This window comes from Diadema antillarum, unplaced genomic scaffold (assembly GCF_040938485.1).
Source record: "Diadema antillarum isolate AM-2024a unplaced genomic scaffold, OU_Dant_1.0 scf00000064, whole genome shotgun sequence".
NCBI lineage: Eukaryota > Metazoa > Echinodermata > Echinoidea > Diadematoida > Diadematidae > Diadema > Diadema antillarum.
The window spans coordinates 2,024,924-2,043,810 of record NW_027270953.1 but is presented as its reverse complement, the minus strand read 5'-3'; the positions used below and the strand labels follow the sequence as shown (position 1 = coordinate 2,043,810).

Below are 18,887 nucleotides of genomic sequence, written 5' to 3'. Positions count from 1 at the left end.
AAAGTTTGAATGAAACTCGTTGACTGATTGCCATACAGATATATTCCAGTCAGGTTGATCTCTTACCCTGCCAACAGATGGATTAGTGACGGCAATTAGCTGTCAAGGCTTTTCTTTATACCCATTGCTCCCCACTGTGCAAAATCTGAAGAAAATCCTATAAAATATGCAAAAATTCAGTCAAAATGTCTCTTCCTCCCCGTGATACACTACTCTGTGAAACTGACGAAAAAAATCAGGTAAATAATGTTAAATATGAAGACGATTTTATCACAAATGGATTTCCTACATCAGTCGCCCACCCGTCGACCACTTTCACTTGCCTGGTCTGCGGGCCCATTTGCCGGTTGCTGCGACCTGTTACTGTGAATGTTGTTGTTACTACCAGCGTTGCTACAGGGAGCCTGTCTGACCCCACCTTGGTTCTGTTAATAAATGTCATAATGAAGTATAAAGAGTGAAATGACATGAAGGGTCCTGTGGATTCTTCTTCGGTATATCTACTTAGGGACTGTGAAGTTAGAATTCTCAAGGAGCGAGCTATAGTAACTCCTTAAAATGCCAAACCATTAATTTCTACATCATCATTTTATGAACGAAATCTATCCATCCATAATGACGTTATTGCATTACAAATTGGCTAAAAGGATAACCTTTGAAACGATTGACCATTTTTCTCAAATTTTACTGATGTGTTCTACCAATATTGCTGCTTTAACTCAATCCATATACATATATATATGTATATATATATATATATATATATATATATATATATATTGGGATTTACTTTCCTATAAACCTTACATTCAAAGATATTAAACAGGATTGATGTTTCATAAAATTACAAATACTAGCACAATTTAAACCAGCCACAATTATTACAATTCCCGACCTCACGGAAAAGATTTGTGAAACACAACGCGAGGAGAATACCATTCTCCTTTCTACTTCGAAGCTAACTTTACCTAACGAAACTCGATAAACAGGCCTGATATTTTGTGACGTTACTGAATGGACTAAGCGAGCAAAAGCATGCAGACTATGTACTCTAGACAATGTCAAGATTCAAAGGTGTAACCGTTTTCCTAGATGGGAGTTGTATTAATGTTTAGCCGGGATAAATGCCTACATATTATGCCACCTGTATTCAAAGTGAATCTAACACTTTTCCGTGTCTTTTGAGAGATGCTTTAAAACCATCAACAGTAATGACAATCCAAAAGGTAAAATTCCATGTCTCTCATGCACTTGCTCAAGTCATTATCAGCATTCGCTTGGCCTTGCTACTGTTTGAGTTATGCATTCAGCCGCCGGGTGGTTTGCTGTTCATTCACATTTATACCATTGTAAGACGGGTTTTTCAAACTCGAAAAAGCGATGTCAATAAAAGCGTTGCCGAATCTTTCGAAATGCATCCGAAGAACTTTCATTACCGCAGACATCGTAAGAATTTTCTAGGTCTTGTTGCATTCCCCGTTGTGGAATGCGCAAAATCTCACATTTTGTCCTTTCCAAGATTCTAGCATAAACGCAGCATATGATTTGTGCCAAGATGTAATTTTCTTTGAATTTCCACTTTAAATTATCCCATGGTACAACTACGCAAAATAATTAAATAGGTTGTTCGTAATACGCTCGGTCAAATGGTCTGTATCAGATCGTAATCGATTGTCATATAATCATAATCAAGCGGTTGGATTTTTTTTTTTTCACTTTGGTAGTTATCCGACCACTGCAGGTGTAGACGCGCGACAAACTGTATGAAGTGACATAACGTGGAGAGTGAACAATTGATATGATAGATTGAATACTTTCATATTGATATAGGTTTTTCCACCCAATTTCATCAGATCATATTTATGAAAAGTTTCATACTAAATATAGCCGCCAAAGTCGTGCGTAAGTTGATGTTGTTATAATATGTATGCATGTATATGAGTATGAAAGTTGTTTCAGACGACTGTTTGAATAAGAATAATAATGAGAATGAGGAAGTTCATGATAAGTCAAAGGTCACATTTCAAAGTGCATTAAGTTACAGTGTTTGTTCAAACAGACGAAATGCCACAAAGAACATACGCGGTAACGAAAAACACTGCCCATATGCTGTAAATGTTTGCTGTTTGAATTTCTTACTGTTCCTCAGGGCTGTGTCGATACGAATTTTAATGCATTTCTCGCCCAATTTTAATTTGAACCCGCCTTTTACACGCGCATGTGAGAAAATAAGGAAAAAGAATAGTGATGAAATCAAATTTAATGAGCTATAGATAGTTGTTTGAATGGTCATCTCGATGATCATTTAAATTTACTAGAATTTGAATCATCGCAACATTAAATGGAATGCAAATCTTATGAAATTATGCGGGAAAACATTTATAAGTAAAAATATTTTCATCAAATTCTCACATTTCTATTCCGCTGTGGGCAAGTGACCTTTTTCGACTTCCATACCACCAGCACGACCACGACCACGACCACGACCACGACCAGTCTCAGGATTACGATGACACAGAACACTACTATGATTATAGTTTTGTTATCACCGTTCGACAAACCTGCCAATGTGAAAAAACAACAACAAACAATAAAATGGAAGTTAGACTGTAAGCCAGTAAAACAGATGCCTATGCCCTCTATAGTTAATTCAGTTCCGTTCACTAGCTTACCTACACGACAAATTATATTTTGATAAAGTATAGGTTTTCCCGTTTAATTATTCATAATCTTGCCATTTAAGTTCCTAGTACAAACATTTAATTCCACGCAATCCACGCTTACAGCAGTGAATCAGCAATCACATTCGAAATCAGGTCATTCAAATTCAAAATCGGAGCAATCAATATTGATGTTGATTTCCGTCATTAATCTAAGGTAGGAGCATGTATTTCACTGAGCAATGAGCTTTCAAATTTATTTTAGGCAGGCGCGCCGCAACGAATCCCGTCGGTATTCAAATTAAAGAGAAAGCAACAATGTTCCAAATAAGTGCATTCAATTCAAATACGTTTTCTATTTAGTTAGCTTGGGGTGATGCATGTGTGTCTTTTTCATTACACTGTAAAAACACCGATCAAACTTCAATAAAGGACCACACCCACAGGTGTTAAAAATGCACTGTGATGGTGTTGAAAAGTGTTCACCTGACACTTCATGGTGTTAATTTGACACTGTACCTGGTGTTATTTTGACACTGTACCTGGTGTTATTTTGACACTGTACTGGTGTTAATTCAAAAATGACACCACATGGTGTTGATTTGATATTTGCTGGTGTTAATATCAATGGTTTAACACCTGTCCAGCTTCAATAAGGGACCACACCAGCTGGTGTTACTTTGGTGTAAATTTATTTTCACATTTTTTCAAAAATCTAGTATTTTAATGTAAAATTCTTGATCGTCTTGTTTAAATTAAAAATACACAAGAAGTGCAGTTACTAAGAAACTCTTCAAAAAACAGTTTAAAATTTGGAAATGACACCCGTAGGTGTTAATTTAACACCATAAATGAGCACCGAAAACTTAACACCAGCTCGGTGTTCACTATTTAACACCGGACTTTTTGCAGTGTACCTTTGAATAGATTGAGGTTCATGATGATGCTTTATTTTACCGTGTAGACCCACCTTGTCATTCTAAAATTTAAACTTCACGATTTAAAATGGCAGTCATAATGTATACAGGCACATCAAACACTATACTTAAGCATACAAACGAGCATAATAGGAGAGGTTGACTAACATCTTCGAGAAAAGCGATCTTTACTACACTGAAACTGATAACATGAACATACCTCTTATTTGTTGTTTATTGATATATTATGGGTATACTTTTGCGGGACTAAGTACTGAGATCATTTCGTGCCAGTTTGTCTGTAAATTGATACATTATGTGGTTAGTGTTGGGGCGTTGTCCTTTTTTAGTGCATGCGGTGTCATCAGGAAGTATGTTTAAATTATCGTTGTGCTGTTGGATGCACTGCTGAATGGGCCTTATAATTCAAAATGTCTTGAATGATAAACCATGAATACATGATATAACAGAATAATACAACAACACTTAACATAATTCTGTAAATGCATATAAGCCTGGGTTGTGTAAACCTCACTGCTTGTTTTATAAGAAGCTTTCGCCCCTGTCTGTCCCATAATCACCCCATTACCCCATTCTTAAAAAAAAAATCCTTCGTTTTATGATTTCATGGAGAAGGAAACTGGCCATCTGAAAATGAAAATGAATGCCCCAAACAAGTTCACTGGGACTACCGCGTGAATTTGAATGCACGAGTAGGAAATGACGTGTGTGTATAGTGCCTGCATTCGGAAATGGAACGCACAAGCGTGAATTTGATTTGAAGGAAACGAAATGGAGCTCCCATAAATGAGATTGAATGCTTGGATTCTAAATTTGAATGCCCGAATATCTTCGCCTGCGTGCAATGCGTGAATTTGAATGCACATTTATGAATTGGAATGACAAAAGTAAAAAAAAAAAATTGACCTATATGGAAACCTTTACATTTTATGGCACTCACTTCCGCTTTATGTATATAATTATTTGAATCTGTCTAGATGTGAGAGTAAAAAAAAGAAAAAAACAAACAAACAAGCAAAAATTCCCTTGTCGCTTAAAGGACAAGTTCACCTTCATAGACATGTGGGTTGAGTGAATGCAGCAATATTAGTAGAACACATCAGTGAGAGTTTGAGCAAAATCTTACAATCCGTTAAAAAGTTATGAATTTTTGAAGTTTCTGCTCAGTCACGGCTGGATGAAAAGACTACTATAGCTTGTGATGTCACATGAGTAACGCGATATAAAAAAAGAATAAAGAAAATTCAACATATTTCCATTTTTCTCCCATAACAAAAGAACACTCGACTTCTCTCTTTCAGAAGGCAGGGGGAATAATATTACCCTTAACATACGTCAGTACCAAGTCGCAGAAATGTGCACTTCATTCAAAAAGTAAAGTTTTGTGAAATTCTCTTTTTATTTTCCTTATATAGTTGTACGCATGTGACATCATACACTGTAGTAGTCTTCTCTTCCAGCAGTGACGGCGAAGATACTTAAAATATTTGTAACTTTTGAACGGATTGTCCAATTTTCCTCAAACTTTCACTGATGTGTTCTCCTAATATTGCTGCATTCTCTCAATCCTTAAGTATATGAAGGTGGACTTGTCCTTTAATCTTAGTCAATCGTGCATTAATTACACTCTGGGACTCCCTGAGTGCATTAAACTTAAGCATCATGGATATATCACTATACCGGGTGTCCCAAAAAAAAAAGCGGAACGGTGGATTTTCAGTACCTTGCGTTCTAAAAGTGATATATTCTTTGACATCATTAGAAAGAACATCTTCCGCAGAAGACCATGATACCAAAATCATTAAATTTGGTTGAGCACTTTTTATTCTACGCCAATTTCTGTAAATGCATTCATTTTCAATTTTTTGCGACTTATGAGATAATAATTTGGGTGCGACTCGCGTTCCATACGGTGAATTGTGTAAGCTCGTTGATCCATGTCAACAAAAGATAACGCTTTCATATTGAGAGAGCGCGTGCGCGCGCACACACACACACACACACACACACACACACACTGTTTTTTCCTGGCCCGTGCCCAATGTGAAAGCTGTATCTTTTGTTGACATGGATCACCGAGCTTACACAATATTCACCGTATGGATCGCGTGTCGCACTCAAATTATTATCTCATAAGTCGCAAAAATCCGGCGAAATTTGACAATGACTGCATTTTCAGAAATTGGCGTAGAATAAAAAGTACTGAACCAAATTAAATGATTTTGGTATCATAGTCTTTTGCGGAAAATGCTCTTTCTAATGATGTCAAAAGATATATAACTTTTAGACCGCAAGGTACTGAAAATCCACCGTTCCGCTTTTTTTGGGACACCCGGTATACTTCAACTTCATATGCTGTGAAATTTAGGTGAGGGAAAAATAGTTTGGCTGAATTTGGCCGTCCGTTTGTCCGTGAGGACTCGCGGCGATCTGAAAACATCTAGCTGAAATGCACGCGGTCATCAAGCACTTGGCGATAGAATTTCCTCTTTTCAAGACCAGGAAAACACATAAAAGCAACGTAGGGATCCCACCCACTTTCAACATTTTGGTGGCCACCAAACACAATGTCTTTTCTTATAACAATAATTATGGTGTCTCGACATCTATTTCTATTACTAAAAATGTCGACCGTTGTATATAACAGGTCTTCATTAATGGCCGTTCCTCCGTAGTGCCCTTTCCATTCCCATCACCGAAATCTAGTGTAACCGAGCAGGGAGATGGAACCACCTCCCTGAACCGAGTAAACGCAATATACCGTTTTCAGGAGCACGATTTCCAGACCCTTCGATTTCGGTTGGCGTGATCGTTTCTAACTCAGTTGCAATTGCCGTCTTGTCACTGCTCTGTGTTGTCGTACAGTTCTCGCATGTTGTCATGACAACGCTACTTTCGTCTGTTTGTCTGTCCCGGGTGGACACTGACACTCTTGAGGGTGTTTTAGTGGTTGATCCTTGTGAATCCGTCAAAGTTTTTGTTCCGATGTGTATACATTTTGTGTCTGACCTCGTGGTGCACAGAATATCGACTCTTTCATTCTTTCCACATTCCGAGCACTTGTGGCAATCTGTGCACCGATTGAACTTCACTTGGAAGTATTTGTTCTCACAAGGGTCACATCTACAGTATTGTTGAGAAAAACAAATATAAAAGTACAGCAGCCATTCTATTGTGACTCGCGTGACATTTACACAAGATTTTAAGTTGTTATGGTTGAGTACTTTAAAAGATTTATCTTGCAGACCTGTTTCTTTTACAAATTTCAATCAAGGTATCGGCCCTTCACATTTGTTCACAGAAATGTTTGATGTGAAGTCATTCTAGTTAGAGATACTTCACTTTTTTTGTTGTGACTCGCGTGACGCGACACTATTGAAGATTTCTGACATTATTGTACTTCACTGGATTTTCGTAAGAAAGTATTTGTCCTATGTACACAAAGTTTTCTGGATTCAATTTTGAGACATTAGACAATAAGAAGTCAAAATTTCATCATCCTTTGACTTTTCATCTCAACTCAGTTGACATTAAAATGTGACTTGCGTGACACATGAGCGTGACTCGCGTGACAAGTGTTATTCAGGATCAAAAGTAAAGCCTACTATAATTATTTTATTGAGTTAAATGAGTCAAATATTTATCCTAACACGTTAATTATGGTTAGTTTTATCACATATATCTTTAAAACAAAGAAATCATCTAACTCCTATCTCTATTGGGATCATGGGTGCTCATAGCACATTTGATACATAAACATGCAGCAAAAATTCACTTGAACCTCTTTTTTTCCCCTCGTCAAATCAAGAGTTCTGGGAAATTCTCTTTCAGTGAATTTTCCTTATCTTTCTTATTTACTATAATTGTACCAACTAGTCTTTTTTTTTTCAAAATGAATCTAATTCAAACTTTATCAATGTTAACTTGCATATTTGCTGACGGATTTATGTGAATCCATTTAAGCTCTTCTCGAAACTTTAAAGTTACTTTGATGCACAAAGAATCCTCACTTCTTCTTATAATAGATAATGTTCACACATACTGATACTCTCTTTCTTTCTTATCTACCATTACTGAGTCTGATGTGAAGAATGATCACCATGTTTTGCTTATTTTTAAAGTAAACTACATGATATGATATATACTAGATTATTCAATTTTCTTTGCCAAAGTGTCTTTTCTGTAGTTTGAGAAAGTTTGTCTCTGCTTCGTGGAGACAGTTTTCATGCCTAGTTTGTTGGGGCCGTTTTATTTTCTTTAAGATTCAATCTCTTCATTCATGAACTTTAACTTTGAAGTCTCCTATTGTTGACAAGATATTGCTGCTATACTTTGCACAGAAGCGGATCTGGGGGGGGGGGGTTGCAACCCCCCCCCCCCCAAAAAAAAAAAAAAATCCTGGGACCATTTAAAAAAAAATCTTATCTTTTTTTTTTTAAACTTGTAATTTTTAATTTGGCAATGACCTCTATACCAAAAATAGTGGTGTTTTAAATGCAAGAAAACGCCATTTTCACACACAGATTTTCAAAAATTCTCCCTACTGTGCGAGGGGGGACACCCCCTCCCACACCCTCCCTCCCCCCTTTATAAAAAGCTACATCCGCCCCTGTTGCATTAGATATCTAATTCAGGCTGCCACGGATCTTTTATCCAGCCAGTGGAATATATTTCCCTTTCTCTAGGTGACTTAAGGTAAATGTCACTTCTGACCACTTTGGAGGCTTGTGCCATAGATGCTGCGGGGATGCTTTCTTCTGAAGGCAATTCTTCCATCAGCCAATTGACTTTTGGGCCTGCACTTGAAGGCCCAATGGTATCCTCATTTCCACCATTATTGTTGGATAGATCATCACTGCTTCTCTGAGAAGTGATTTTTTTTTTTTGTGCGACAAGATATTCACTCTTTGAAGGTGATATATTGAAGTGATGATTCAGTTATGTGGTGCAGCTAAACTCCATAGATGACAGGCAGGTATATAAACCCTCAGAACAATCTTCAACTTCCCTTTGTTTGTGATAAAAGTTGTAGGAACAGTCAAAAAATACAGCAAGACAAAATTCCTCAGCAATGGAGCCAGAGCACAAGTTTTGATTTTACACATAACTGAAGCTCTGCCGCTTAAGGCTTGCTGCAATGTCTGTGTCAACTGGATCTTTCCCATGACTTGTATAGTGCTGAGGTTCCACACTACATTGTAGGTCAATGTTGTGTTTCTCCATCAGCACAGGTAATGGCACTGATAACAAATCTATTTTGAATTGGCTTACAGGGCCATCTAACCATATTTTGAACAATTCACTTCACTGCTGACCATTGACAGAAGCTCATCCACAAAAACTACAGTGTACAACATAATACTGTTTTGTCATGGGTTAAGTACGATTCATCATTGATGATGACATGTGATAATTTTCTCCTGGGCCACATTATTGATGTATAGCGAGCTACTTGCACCTAATTCCAAATGGCGTGTTGGACTTAATCTTTGCTGGAGCATGAATGATTCTCAGCGAAGATTATTTGGAGGACAGTAAAATCTGAGGGAAAATTTGAAGCCATTTTCTTGTCATCTTCATACAATGTGACTTGCTGATGGCTACCACTTTATGAAGCAATGTTCCAAGAACTTCACAGAAGTGGAGCTGACATACAGTACAAGTAATTGTAAATTTCATGAAAAGTTCCTGATGCATTACACTTTCTTGTTGACGAGGCGGCCACCCACCTCCTACCATTTTTTCTATTGACCAACCTAACGGAAGTTGACAATCCAGTTAGCTATACATTACTTATTATAACACTTCTTATTTACCAATTAATATAAAACATTTACCTTTATTGGGAAAATTAAATATTTTACCTGATTTAGTTTCAAGACAGAATTTATTTCAAAAAATCTCAATCATTCTGGTCTTTAGTTTTTTCAAACTTGTAAACTGTGACTAGCGTGACAATCCTAAGAAATCCTTGCGTGACTCGTGTGACACAATTGTTCTGATGTTTTTCACAATGAAGGGGTTTACAAATGGAAACATTATTTTCTGGTATGATTGAGGACTCTAAGATCCTCATTATTTATCAGCTACAATTCATACAGTCTACTACTTTTTAAGAAATCTAGAATATAGACATATTTTTGTGACTCGCGTGAGACATTTCGAGGGTGTTGCAATCGAAAATATTGTCAAGCTCATTACATATAAATGAAAAAAGCAACTTGATATGGTAAAATGGGTATAAAATAAGACCTTATGTAAAGAAATATGAATATAGATAACAGAACATGCTTTAAATAGTGAAATAAAAAAAAGCACCAAAGAGACATCATTTTTGTAGTAAATGTGATTTTTGTTCTGAGAGGTGTAACCCGGCTGTTAGAAAGTGAAAAGCCAAGAAAAGTTAGATTTACACCCTTTGAACATATACCTATCCAAATATGAATACATGTACTCTTTCTTAGTTGCTTGAACTTGAAATTTTAAGGTCCTGGTGTCTAGTTACATGGAATGGCTGACAGGTTTTTCCTTCCACACTGAAAACAAAGGGAAGAATTTCATTAACGTAACAATTCATAAAAACATATGCGTATTATATATATATATATATATATAATCTGCGCTGCAAAAGCTTTTGATATGCTTGACAATAACGTACATGCAGTTACATGAAAAAAAAAGTGTCTTGATCTTGATATAAACACTGCTACAGTTGGCAATGGTTGTGGATTCAATCAATATTCATAATAAAAGTTTGGAAACTATATCCTAATGTCACATCAAGATTTCTTTTCACTTTGTTTCAGATCTTAACAGAAACACAGAAGAATAAACAAAAACAATAACAACCCGCAACCACGTATGAAAGTAATGTTAATGAACAGTGCAGATATATAATTTTAACTCCCAAATATTTATATTGGATACCATGACCACTGTTCCATTACTGTATCAGTGAACACAAGAACGCAATTTAATGTTGGAATCTAATTAGTTTAAAAAGTAAATGAGGCCTTATTCTGATTGTGGGGTTTCCTTTTTGTTGTTCTTATTTGGTTATTATGTGCGACAGCCTAAGAAAGTCTAGGAAAGTGCCCAGGCTCTGACCCGGCAAGTACCCGCTTACTTATGCGAATGTTGGACTGGGCATATTGTAGAGTCAAGTGGTAGTTAAGGTTTTCTCACATATTTGTCGTGTCTTCATCGGCACTGATACATCGTTTGATTTTCTTATGGCCCGGCTCGCAGAGTTTGAGACCTGTAGCACCGTTCTGGCAATCAGAACTCTCGTCGTACGTCATTTGAGAGTCAAACTCACATTCCGAGTCCTGTGACATGGATTCACAAAAACAGAATGGGAAACCCTCGCACAAAAATGTAAGAATATCCTAATGAGTCATCTAACATTGCGGTCCATCTTTGTTTACATGTGTAGACTAATCATTGTGGTGAACTTGTCGAGAAAAGCAAATAAATCAATTTAATCTAGACAAGTGTTTTATCTCCTCTTCGTTGGAAGATTTGTCCTTTCACCTATAGCTGCATAAATGCCGACTTAACAAAGGGGACCAATAACTCATACACGAATATTATATATATATATATATATATATATATATACATATATACATATATCAATAGAATATAATCTCTCTCTCTCTCTCTCTATATATATATATATATATATGTATGTGTATATATATATATATATATATATATATATATATATATATATATATATATAGAGAGAGAGAGAGAGAGAGAGAGAGAGAGAGAGACAGGGGGAAGCTATGGTCTCGATTATCTCCTTAGAGACGCAGTTTAGCTAGCAGTATAATATCAATCTATTACACTTATCAATTATTTTGATGTGTGTATAGTGCTCTTACCGCATTCGAGGGCATGGCTCTATAGTTCCAGATGAGTGCAGTTGTCAGTAGAATATAAACAGTATAATTTTTCAATGCTGCCATCTTTTCTCCCTGTGGGTACCTTGGAGAATATATGTATATGTATATATATATATATATATATATATATATATATACATATATATATTCGATTAAAAATAATGATCAAAAGACAAGAAACAGGGACAAGATAATGACAATATTATTTGTAACATAATATGTTTGATGACTGAAAGAAGTTTCCCAATTTTATCCCTTTTACAAACCTACAATTACCATATGTCCACAATACTCTTCCAAACCACAAACTGAAGTTTTGCCAGTTGTTAAAAGGAAATCAATATCCGGCATTAGTCAATGTATATGTTATGCTCCAATGTCAATTCGAATAATATGAAGTTGTATGCAACACACAGATTATCCAAAAATTTAAAGCTATTCAATAATGTACAAAGTCCAAAGACACAAATAATGCATGTTACAAGTTAGGCTAGCCAACGTCTAATATCCAATTGCTACATCACCACGTGTATCTACCAGACTGTCTAATCACCAACGTTGTTTCTCTAATAATCCATTCGTCTATATTCCCCATTCGTCTATTCATTCTGTCTGGTTTCCATTTCGTCACCTGGGTTCCACCCAATTTGGCTAATACCCATATAGGTAATTTTTCTTACTTAGTCTAACCCCCAGTTCGGCAAATGACTATAGTTTGGCTACTCATCAATATGTCTACTGACCAGCTGGTCTAATGGCACTTAATATAGTCTAATGCACAAATGATCTGACCATTATTTTAGTCTAAAGCACACTCTGTCTAACGTTCATTTGGTCTAATTAACTTGTTTGTCGTGTTCCATTTACGTCCAAGCCCAGTGTTGCCTGGTTTAGCAGATGAAATTGTCGTATCAGAGACTGAAAATAATCATTCGTGGAGAAAATCATGGTACAACCGTAATAGTTATTGTGATTGAAACGTGTTTCACATCAGCGCGCGAAAAGAAAAATATGCCGAAATAGGAAATGATTCTGAAACAATGGTGCATTGCACAAAATACGCTTTCCAGTAAATTCAAGTATTCATGCTATCAGTAAAATGACAACAGTGCAATGCAAAATAGAGCTTTACCCTTAGTGCATAGGGTTTATAAATCAGAACACTTTGGTATTCTGGTACCTTCGCTCAATACGCTTGCTCGCGCACGTACCTTGCAAGATAACTGATGATTATGTCGATTTGACTACATCGATTAGGATGAACGTTGTCATTACATTGGTGTCATGAGCGTCATCATACTCATTTATACACCTGTTACTTAAATGCAACATTAATTGTTGGTTTTGTTTATACGTTCAATGGTCCCCCTCCCATAATATACCATAGAAATCTGGCTACGCTGGTGAGTGTCACAGGATGTATGGTATCTGATATCGGGGGCGTCGCTGAAGACTTGTTTGTAGGAGTGGGGCGTCCTAAGGCTTTTGAATGTGATTGGTTATGATCGATATTTATACGTTCATGGTTATTTGGTTTTCCAAAATCAATATACAATACCCTACGATAGCATACACTACACGCAGCTGTCTGTTAGCTAGCAATGAAATCAACGTGTGCATTTCGATCATTGTATGTCTGCTCTGTGACTTGAAAGCAGTACATAGACCATAATTATGGTATTAGACGGAATCAGGGGAAAAATCCAAAGACGAGATTGCGATTAGAAAATTTTGTCATAAAACTAAATTACAACTAGCCAAAATGGACAATAGAGATTACTGGACCAAACGGTATTTAGACCAAAGTTATAGTACAAAATGGGTTTAGCCGTGTAGATTGGTGTTAGATGATCTGGGAATTAAACCACCTGCCATTCTAGACTGAGTGACAATAAATCACTATCTTATTGTTGTCAAATCGATACATATCAACAGACAGAATCAACGAAGTCCCTAAACATCAATGTTAAGGAGAACCAACGTACAAACTACAGAATTGTTATTCTCTGTGTTAGCTTACACTGAAGAGGTATACATGATTTTATAGCAGCCCATAATAATGTGCTCTTTCTAGCGCATCATTCGATACAAGGATATTGAGTAGAAGTATTATATTCAATTCAATAGTTTATTTATTTCCATCATCAAAAAAGAAAAAGAGAACACGATTCAAAGCGGTACAAATTGTCGATTTGTCTTCCATTCGTACTTTTTGATAAGGGCAGGTTGTTTTTCAGATACACTACAAAGTATGTGCACGAATGCTGTCATAAAAAGAAACAATGCACTTAGTCATGGACACACAAAAAAAGTAAATAGTCATGACGATGGAAAACAGTGTTCCACTAAAAACCCAAGCTTGCAAGACGTAAAACTGTGGAACAAAACAACGACAACACCAATTTGTTATACCAATAAAATATATTCATAATATTATTAGATTCTTCTAATTACTATTGTGAATTTACTCATTGACATATAACGCTGATACTATTAACACTACTCTCTAAAAAAAAATCGAGTGAAAATATTCACTCTTTAAGGAGTGAATACAAAAAAGAGTGAATTTGGAGTGAAATTAGAGTGAATTTTCACTCATTTAGGAGTGACCTCAAGGATCACTCGAAGATTTTGGAGTGATCCTTGAGGTTACTCCAAAACGAGTGAAAATGAACATTTTCACTCAAAATTCACTCCAATTTCACTCCTAATTCACTCTTTTTTGTATTCACTCCTTTAAAAGTGAATATTTTCACTCGATTTTTTTAGAGAGTATACTTACTACGATTTTAGAATACGAACATACTTATAAACTACATAACATAGCACATCTATGGCACTGACACTATTTTCGTAAGAAAGCCTTTGTCGTCTATAAGAGCGTGTGAAACTGTTTTTCAATAATCCGTTGACAAAGGCAAATATTACAGAGGTCGTTACTTACATATGGCGTTGTGGGATGTAACGATTTCATGAAGTTGAAAATTATTGTCAATAAGTCACAAAATTGGTATTCACTTTGTAAGCTTACATAGAACATATTATCTATAGAAGCCCATAAAATATGTACTAGTTCTAGAACAACTTTTGAAATGATCAGGCCTCCAGATAGCAAAATTTGTTTCAAGAAAGATTTTGCCATCTATGTGAAACTTTACTTTAATAATCAGTTATATAGACAAAGACAATGATATACTTCCTACATCAGGCGCTGTGCAGAACAGTGATTTTACAACGTTGAAATTGTCAACGAGGTACGGAATTGACTTTCACTTCGTTATATATGAAGGTATAGCGCCAAATTTGAATTGGGATAGCTTCCTTATTTCTCTCTCTCTCTCTCTCTCTCTCTCTTCATATCTATATATCTATCTATCTATCTTCTATCTATCTATCTATCTATCTATCTATCTATCTATAGTTACAAAGAACAGGCTGTGATTGGAAAATAGCAGCGCAGTAATATGTTCTCTTTCTAGAACTACTTTTGAAATGATTACAGTTAGCAGAATGTTGTTCTAAGAAAGAGTTTGTGGTCTATGAGCGTGTGCAGCTTTACTATAATAATCAGTTGACAGAGGACAGATACTACAAAGTTCACCTCTTACACCAGGCGCAGTGCAATGCAGTGATTTGACAAATCCAGAATTGTCAACAAGGTACGAAATTGGCCCTCACTTTGTCAGCTTAAAGGACAAGTTCACCTTCATAAACATAAGGATTGAGAGAATGTAGCAATATTAGTAGAACACATCATTGAAAGTTTGAGGAAAATCGGACAATCCGTTCAAAAGTTATGAATTTTTGAAGTTTTTTTTCAGTAACCGCTGGATGAGAAGACTACTACAGTGTGTGAATAACTTAGATGTCACATGCGTACAACAATATAAGGAAAATATATAGAGAATTTCACAAAATTTCATCTTTTGAAAAAAGTGCACATTCCCCCGACTCGTTACCAACAAATGTTGTGGGTAATATTATTCCCCCTCCCTTTAGAAAGAGGCAAGTCAAGTGCTCTTTTATTATGCGAAAAAAGTGAAAATATGTTGAATTTTCTTTACATTTTCTTTATACTGTTGTACGCATATGACTCACAAGTTGTAGTAGTCTCCTCATCCAGCGGTTCCAACACAAAAATTTTAAAATTCATAACTTTTGCATCGATTGTCCAATTTTCCTCAAACTTTCACTGATGTGTTCTACTAATACTGTTGCATTCTCTCAATCCTTATGTTTATGAAGGTGAACTTGTCCTTTAAAGTTACAGGACAGGTTGATATCACAATACTATTATAGCAGCGCCTGATTATTGTATGCTCGATCTAGTAAAGCTCTTGCCATGATTATACTTGGTAATGTTTTGTTGTAAGAAAGTTTTTTTTTTTGGTCGTCTATGACATAGCATAGGCTTTTAACTTTTAACAATAATAATTAGTAAGTCTAGACAAAGGCAAATACTGCGAAGGTCATATCAGTCGACGTGTAATGCAGTGATTTCACGAAGCAGAAATCGTCAACACAAGGTATGGAATAACTGGCCTTCACCTATAGACCAATTTGGTTTGGGTAATGTTTTTAATGGTAATAGATAGGGGTGTCAAGAGTATGCCTAACAAAAAGATACTTTATGCACCGACATAGCGACGCACCTAGCTCATTGCGTAACCCATTGAAAGTTCTTTGTTCTTCTTTGGAAGCACCCCAGTTATGGCCACCATGATAAGTTACAGTGATCTGAAGTCGAATTCATCCATAGAAATGTATTAGGCGTAAACAGAACAGGTTGTGATTATATACATAAAAACATCGCATATATCCTGTGCTCGGTCTGGAACAACTTTTAGAATGAGGACAATTAGTATGATTTTGACAGACAACGGACTTACCGATTCCTCTGAAATCAGTATTCGTAGAATGAGCTTGATGAAGGCTCGCATAAGAATGTGTATGAATACTAGTATACCTTACGTGATATACCGGCTTCTGATATTACGTACGCGTATATTCCCCTTAGGTAAGCCCTATAATGTACATCTGTACTCTCGTAATAGAATGATTTGAAAACTTGTGTGACGTACCGGTATACATGCTACGTTCCTTCTATCACGATTGGCGCCAAAACTGAAATCATGGTCTTCATCATGGAGGAATCGTGGTGATCTGATCAGATCTGGAGGTCAATCGCGGCACTTGCGTTGACAGGAGAAAACTTTTGGACTGTTCAAAACTTATTTTCTACGATCAACACGATTGTCAATCGTGACCGTGGCATTAGTTCGTCTTGGAGGGTAGAGAGCAACAGATCATATCTACCTAATTGTGCTTCTTAATGCTTGTGATCAGAATCATCCTTTATTCTTCCCTTCAGCTTAATTTTTGCACATTTTACAATTATACTTATAGTCAGACTATAATACTTTTGCTTTCCTACATGTTTTAGGCCGCTACTCTGTTTCTATAGTTCAGACGCAATATCTAAAGTCTCTATAAGCATATAACATTCTTTTCTTTAGCACGCACAGTCATAATGGAACTAAATTGCCCCGCAGCCCGGATTTGATTGTTGACCAACTAGAGGCAGGCCACGTGCTCGCAAACTATTTTGAAACACTCTGTTAGAAAATAGTTCATAATGTATGACGCCTTACCTTCCTTTCTTCGTGCTGTGGCTGTTTTTTGTGTGAGTGGGTGGTGTTAATGTGTGAATTTTAGTTTGCATTGCATGACTAACTGTGTGTATTTGTATGTATTGTTGTTTTTGTCACATTTTCATGGTACACACGGCTTAATGGATATAGTGTCTACGCCGTATAACATCGATATCTCATTTCAGTATGTATTTCATCTGTACTTTGAAATAAATGATCTCTACAATAATAACTGTTTTTCATTACCTGCATCATATAAATCAATTATCAGATGCTCTACGAGTACATACATTTGATTTTCTTAAAATGTATATTGACTGAATGGTTTCACACAATCAACAGCTGCATCAGGAGAAACACCCACAAAACCACGCACAGATAACTACACTGGTCATTCCCCGCACGCTTACATTACTGTACTCTCTAAAGAAAATCGAGTGGAAATATTTACTCTTAAAGGAGTGAATACAAAAAAGAGTGAATTTAGAGTGAATTTAGTGTGAATTTTGAGTGAAAATGTTCATTTTCACTCGTTTTGTAGTGACCTCAAGGATCACTCCAAAATTTTCGAGTGATCCCTGAGGTCACTCCAAAATGAGTGAAAATGAACGGAAAATGAACATTTTCACTCAATATTCACTCCAATTTCACTCTAAATTCACTCTTTTTTTGTATTCACTCCTTTAAGAGTGAATATTTTCACTCGATTTTTTAGAGAGTAAATATGTTTACATTATTTCATGGATTTCCATATATATATATATATTATATATATATATATATATATATATATGTATAACGATACATTCATACATTTATTTACATTCAAATTATTTGTGATGCATCATTGGTTTACGTTCTGATTCCCATTTATGTTCGCTTGTTGTCAAACACAAACAGCAGCTGATGATTAGTCAAGCAGGCCGAAACCCTTGGCAATCAAAAGCGCTGTATAAAGTAACGTCACTGGGTGTACCTGCCTACATCGTTATACAGACGCTTACACAGACGGCATGCAATATTCGAGTAAAAAGATGATGACACACCTTACACTCAATATGTACATATATATATATATATATATATATATATATATATATATATATAATACACACAGATAGATAGATAGAGAGAGAGAGAGAGAGTGAGGGATAAAATATCACAGATAATGTCGGTATACTTATGTCTGGTTATGAGAAATAGATTGGATTAAACGATAACATAAAATAATGAATCCTGACAATAACACTTACATTTTTATTGGAAATTGACAATCTCATAAAAATGTACTAGTATTCCACATGAAGCGCATAGGTGATAACAAACAAATGGAGTAATTTCTTTGCCAATGAAGTAAGTCTAGATACGATTAAAATATAATAAACTATCGTCATATACAAAATGTATCTCACACTGTGAACAGTTCTGATGGACAAATAAATTTTCTTGCTATATTTCAATAAATAATATTTTGAAACATATTAAGTTAAACATCGCAAAAACATCTGATCTGGAAAGGTTTCATAAATCTGTTCTTAAATTTACAAACAACTTAAGAACCACTGGTGATCAGTTCTGATGTGCTATACTAATCAGAATTTCAATAATTCAGCACAAGAACTGATCACCAGTGGTTCTTAAGTTGTTCGTAACTTTAAGAAAAGCTTTATGAAACACCCCCATAAGGAATTGTATAGAATTTCAGTAATAACATACTCACTTTGTGAA

The 18,887-nt window shown here is 35.8% G+C and overlaps 1 protein-coding gene across 2 annotated transcripts in view; it reads right to left on the bottom strand.

Moving 5' to 3' along the window:
* LOC139716379 (uncharacterized) overlaps nucleotides 1–18,887 on the bottom strand; it is a 214,277-nt gene that overhangs the window by 98,615 nt on the left and 96,775 nt on the right. For both annotated transcript variants that reach the window (XM_071627930.1, XM_071627929.1), the window contains exons 2-5: nucleotides 11,488–11,590; nucleotides 10,784–10,926; nucleotides 6,360–6,721; nucleotides 2,413–2,561 (exon numbers count right to left, since the gene is read on the bottom strand). In XM_071627930.1, coding sequence (XP_071484031.1) covers nucleotides 2,413–2,561; nucleotides 6,360–6,721; nucleotides 10,784–10,926; nucleotides 11,488–11,571 — 738 coding nt within the window. In that variant the 5' untranslated portion in view covers nucleotides 11,572–11,590. The remainder of the gene's footprint in view (nucleotides 1–2,412; nucleotides 2,562–6,359; nucleotides 6,722–10,783; nucleotides 10,927–11,487; nucleotides 11,591–18,887) is intronic.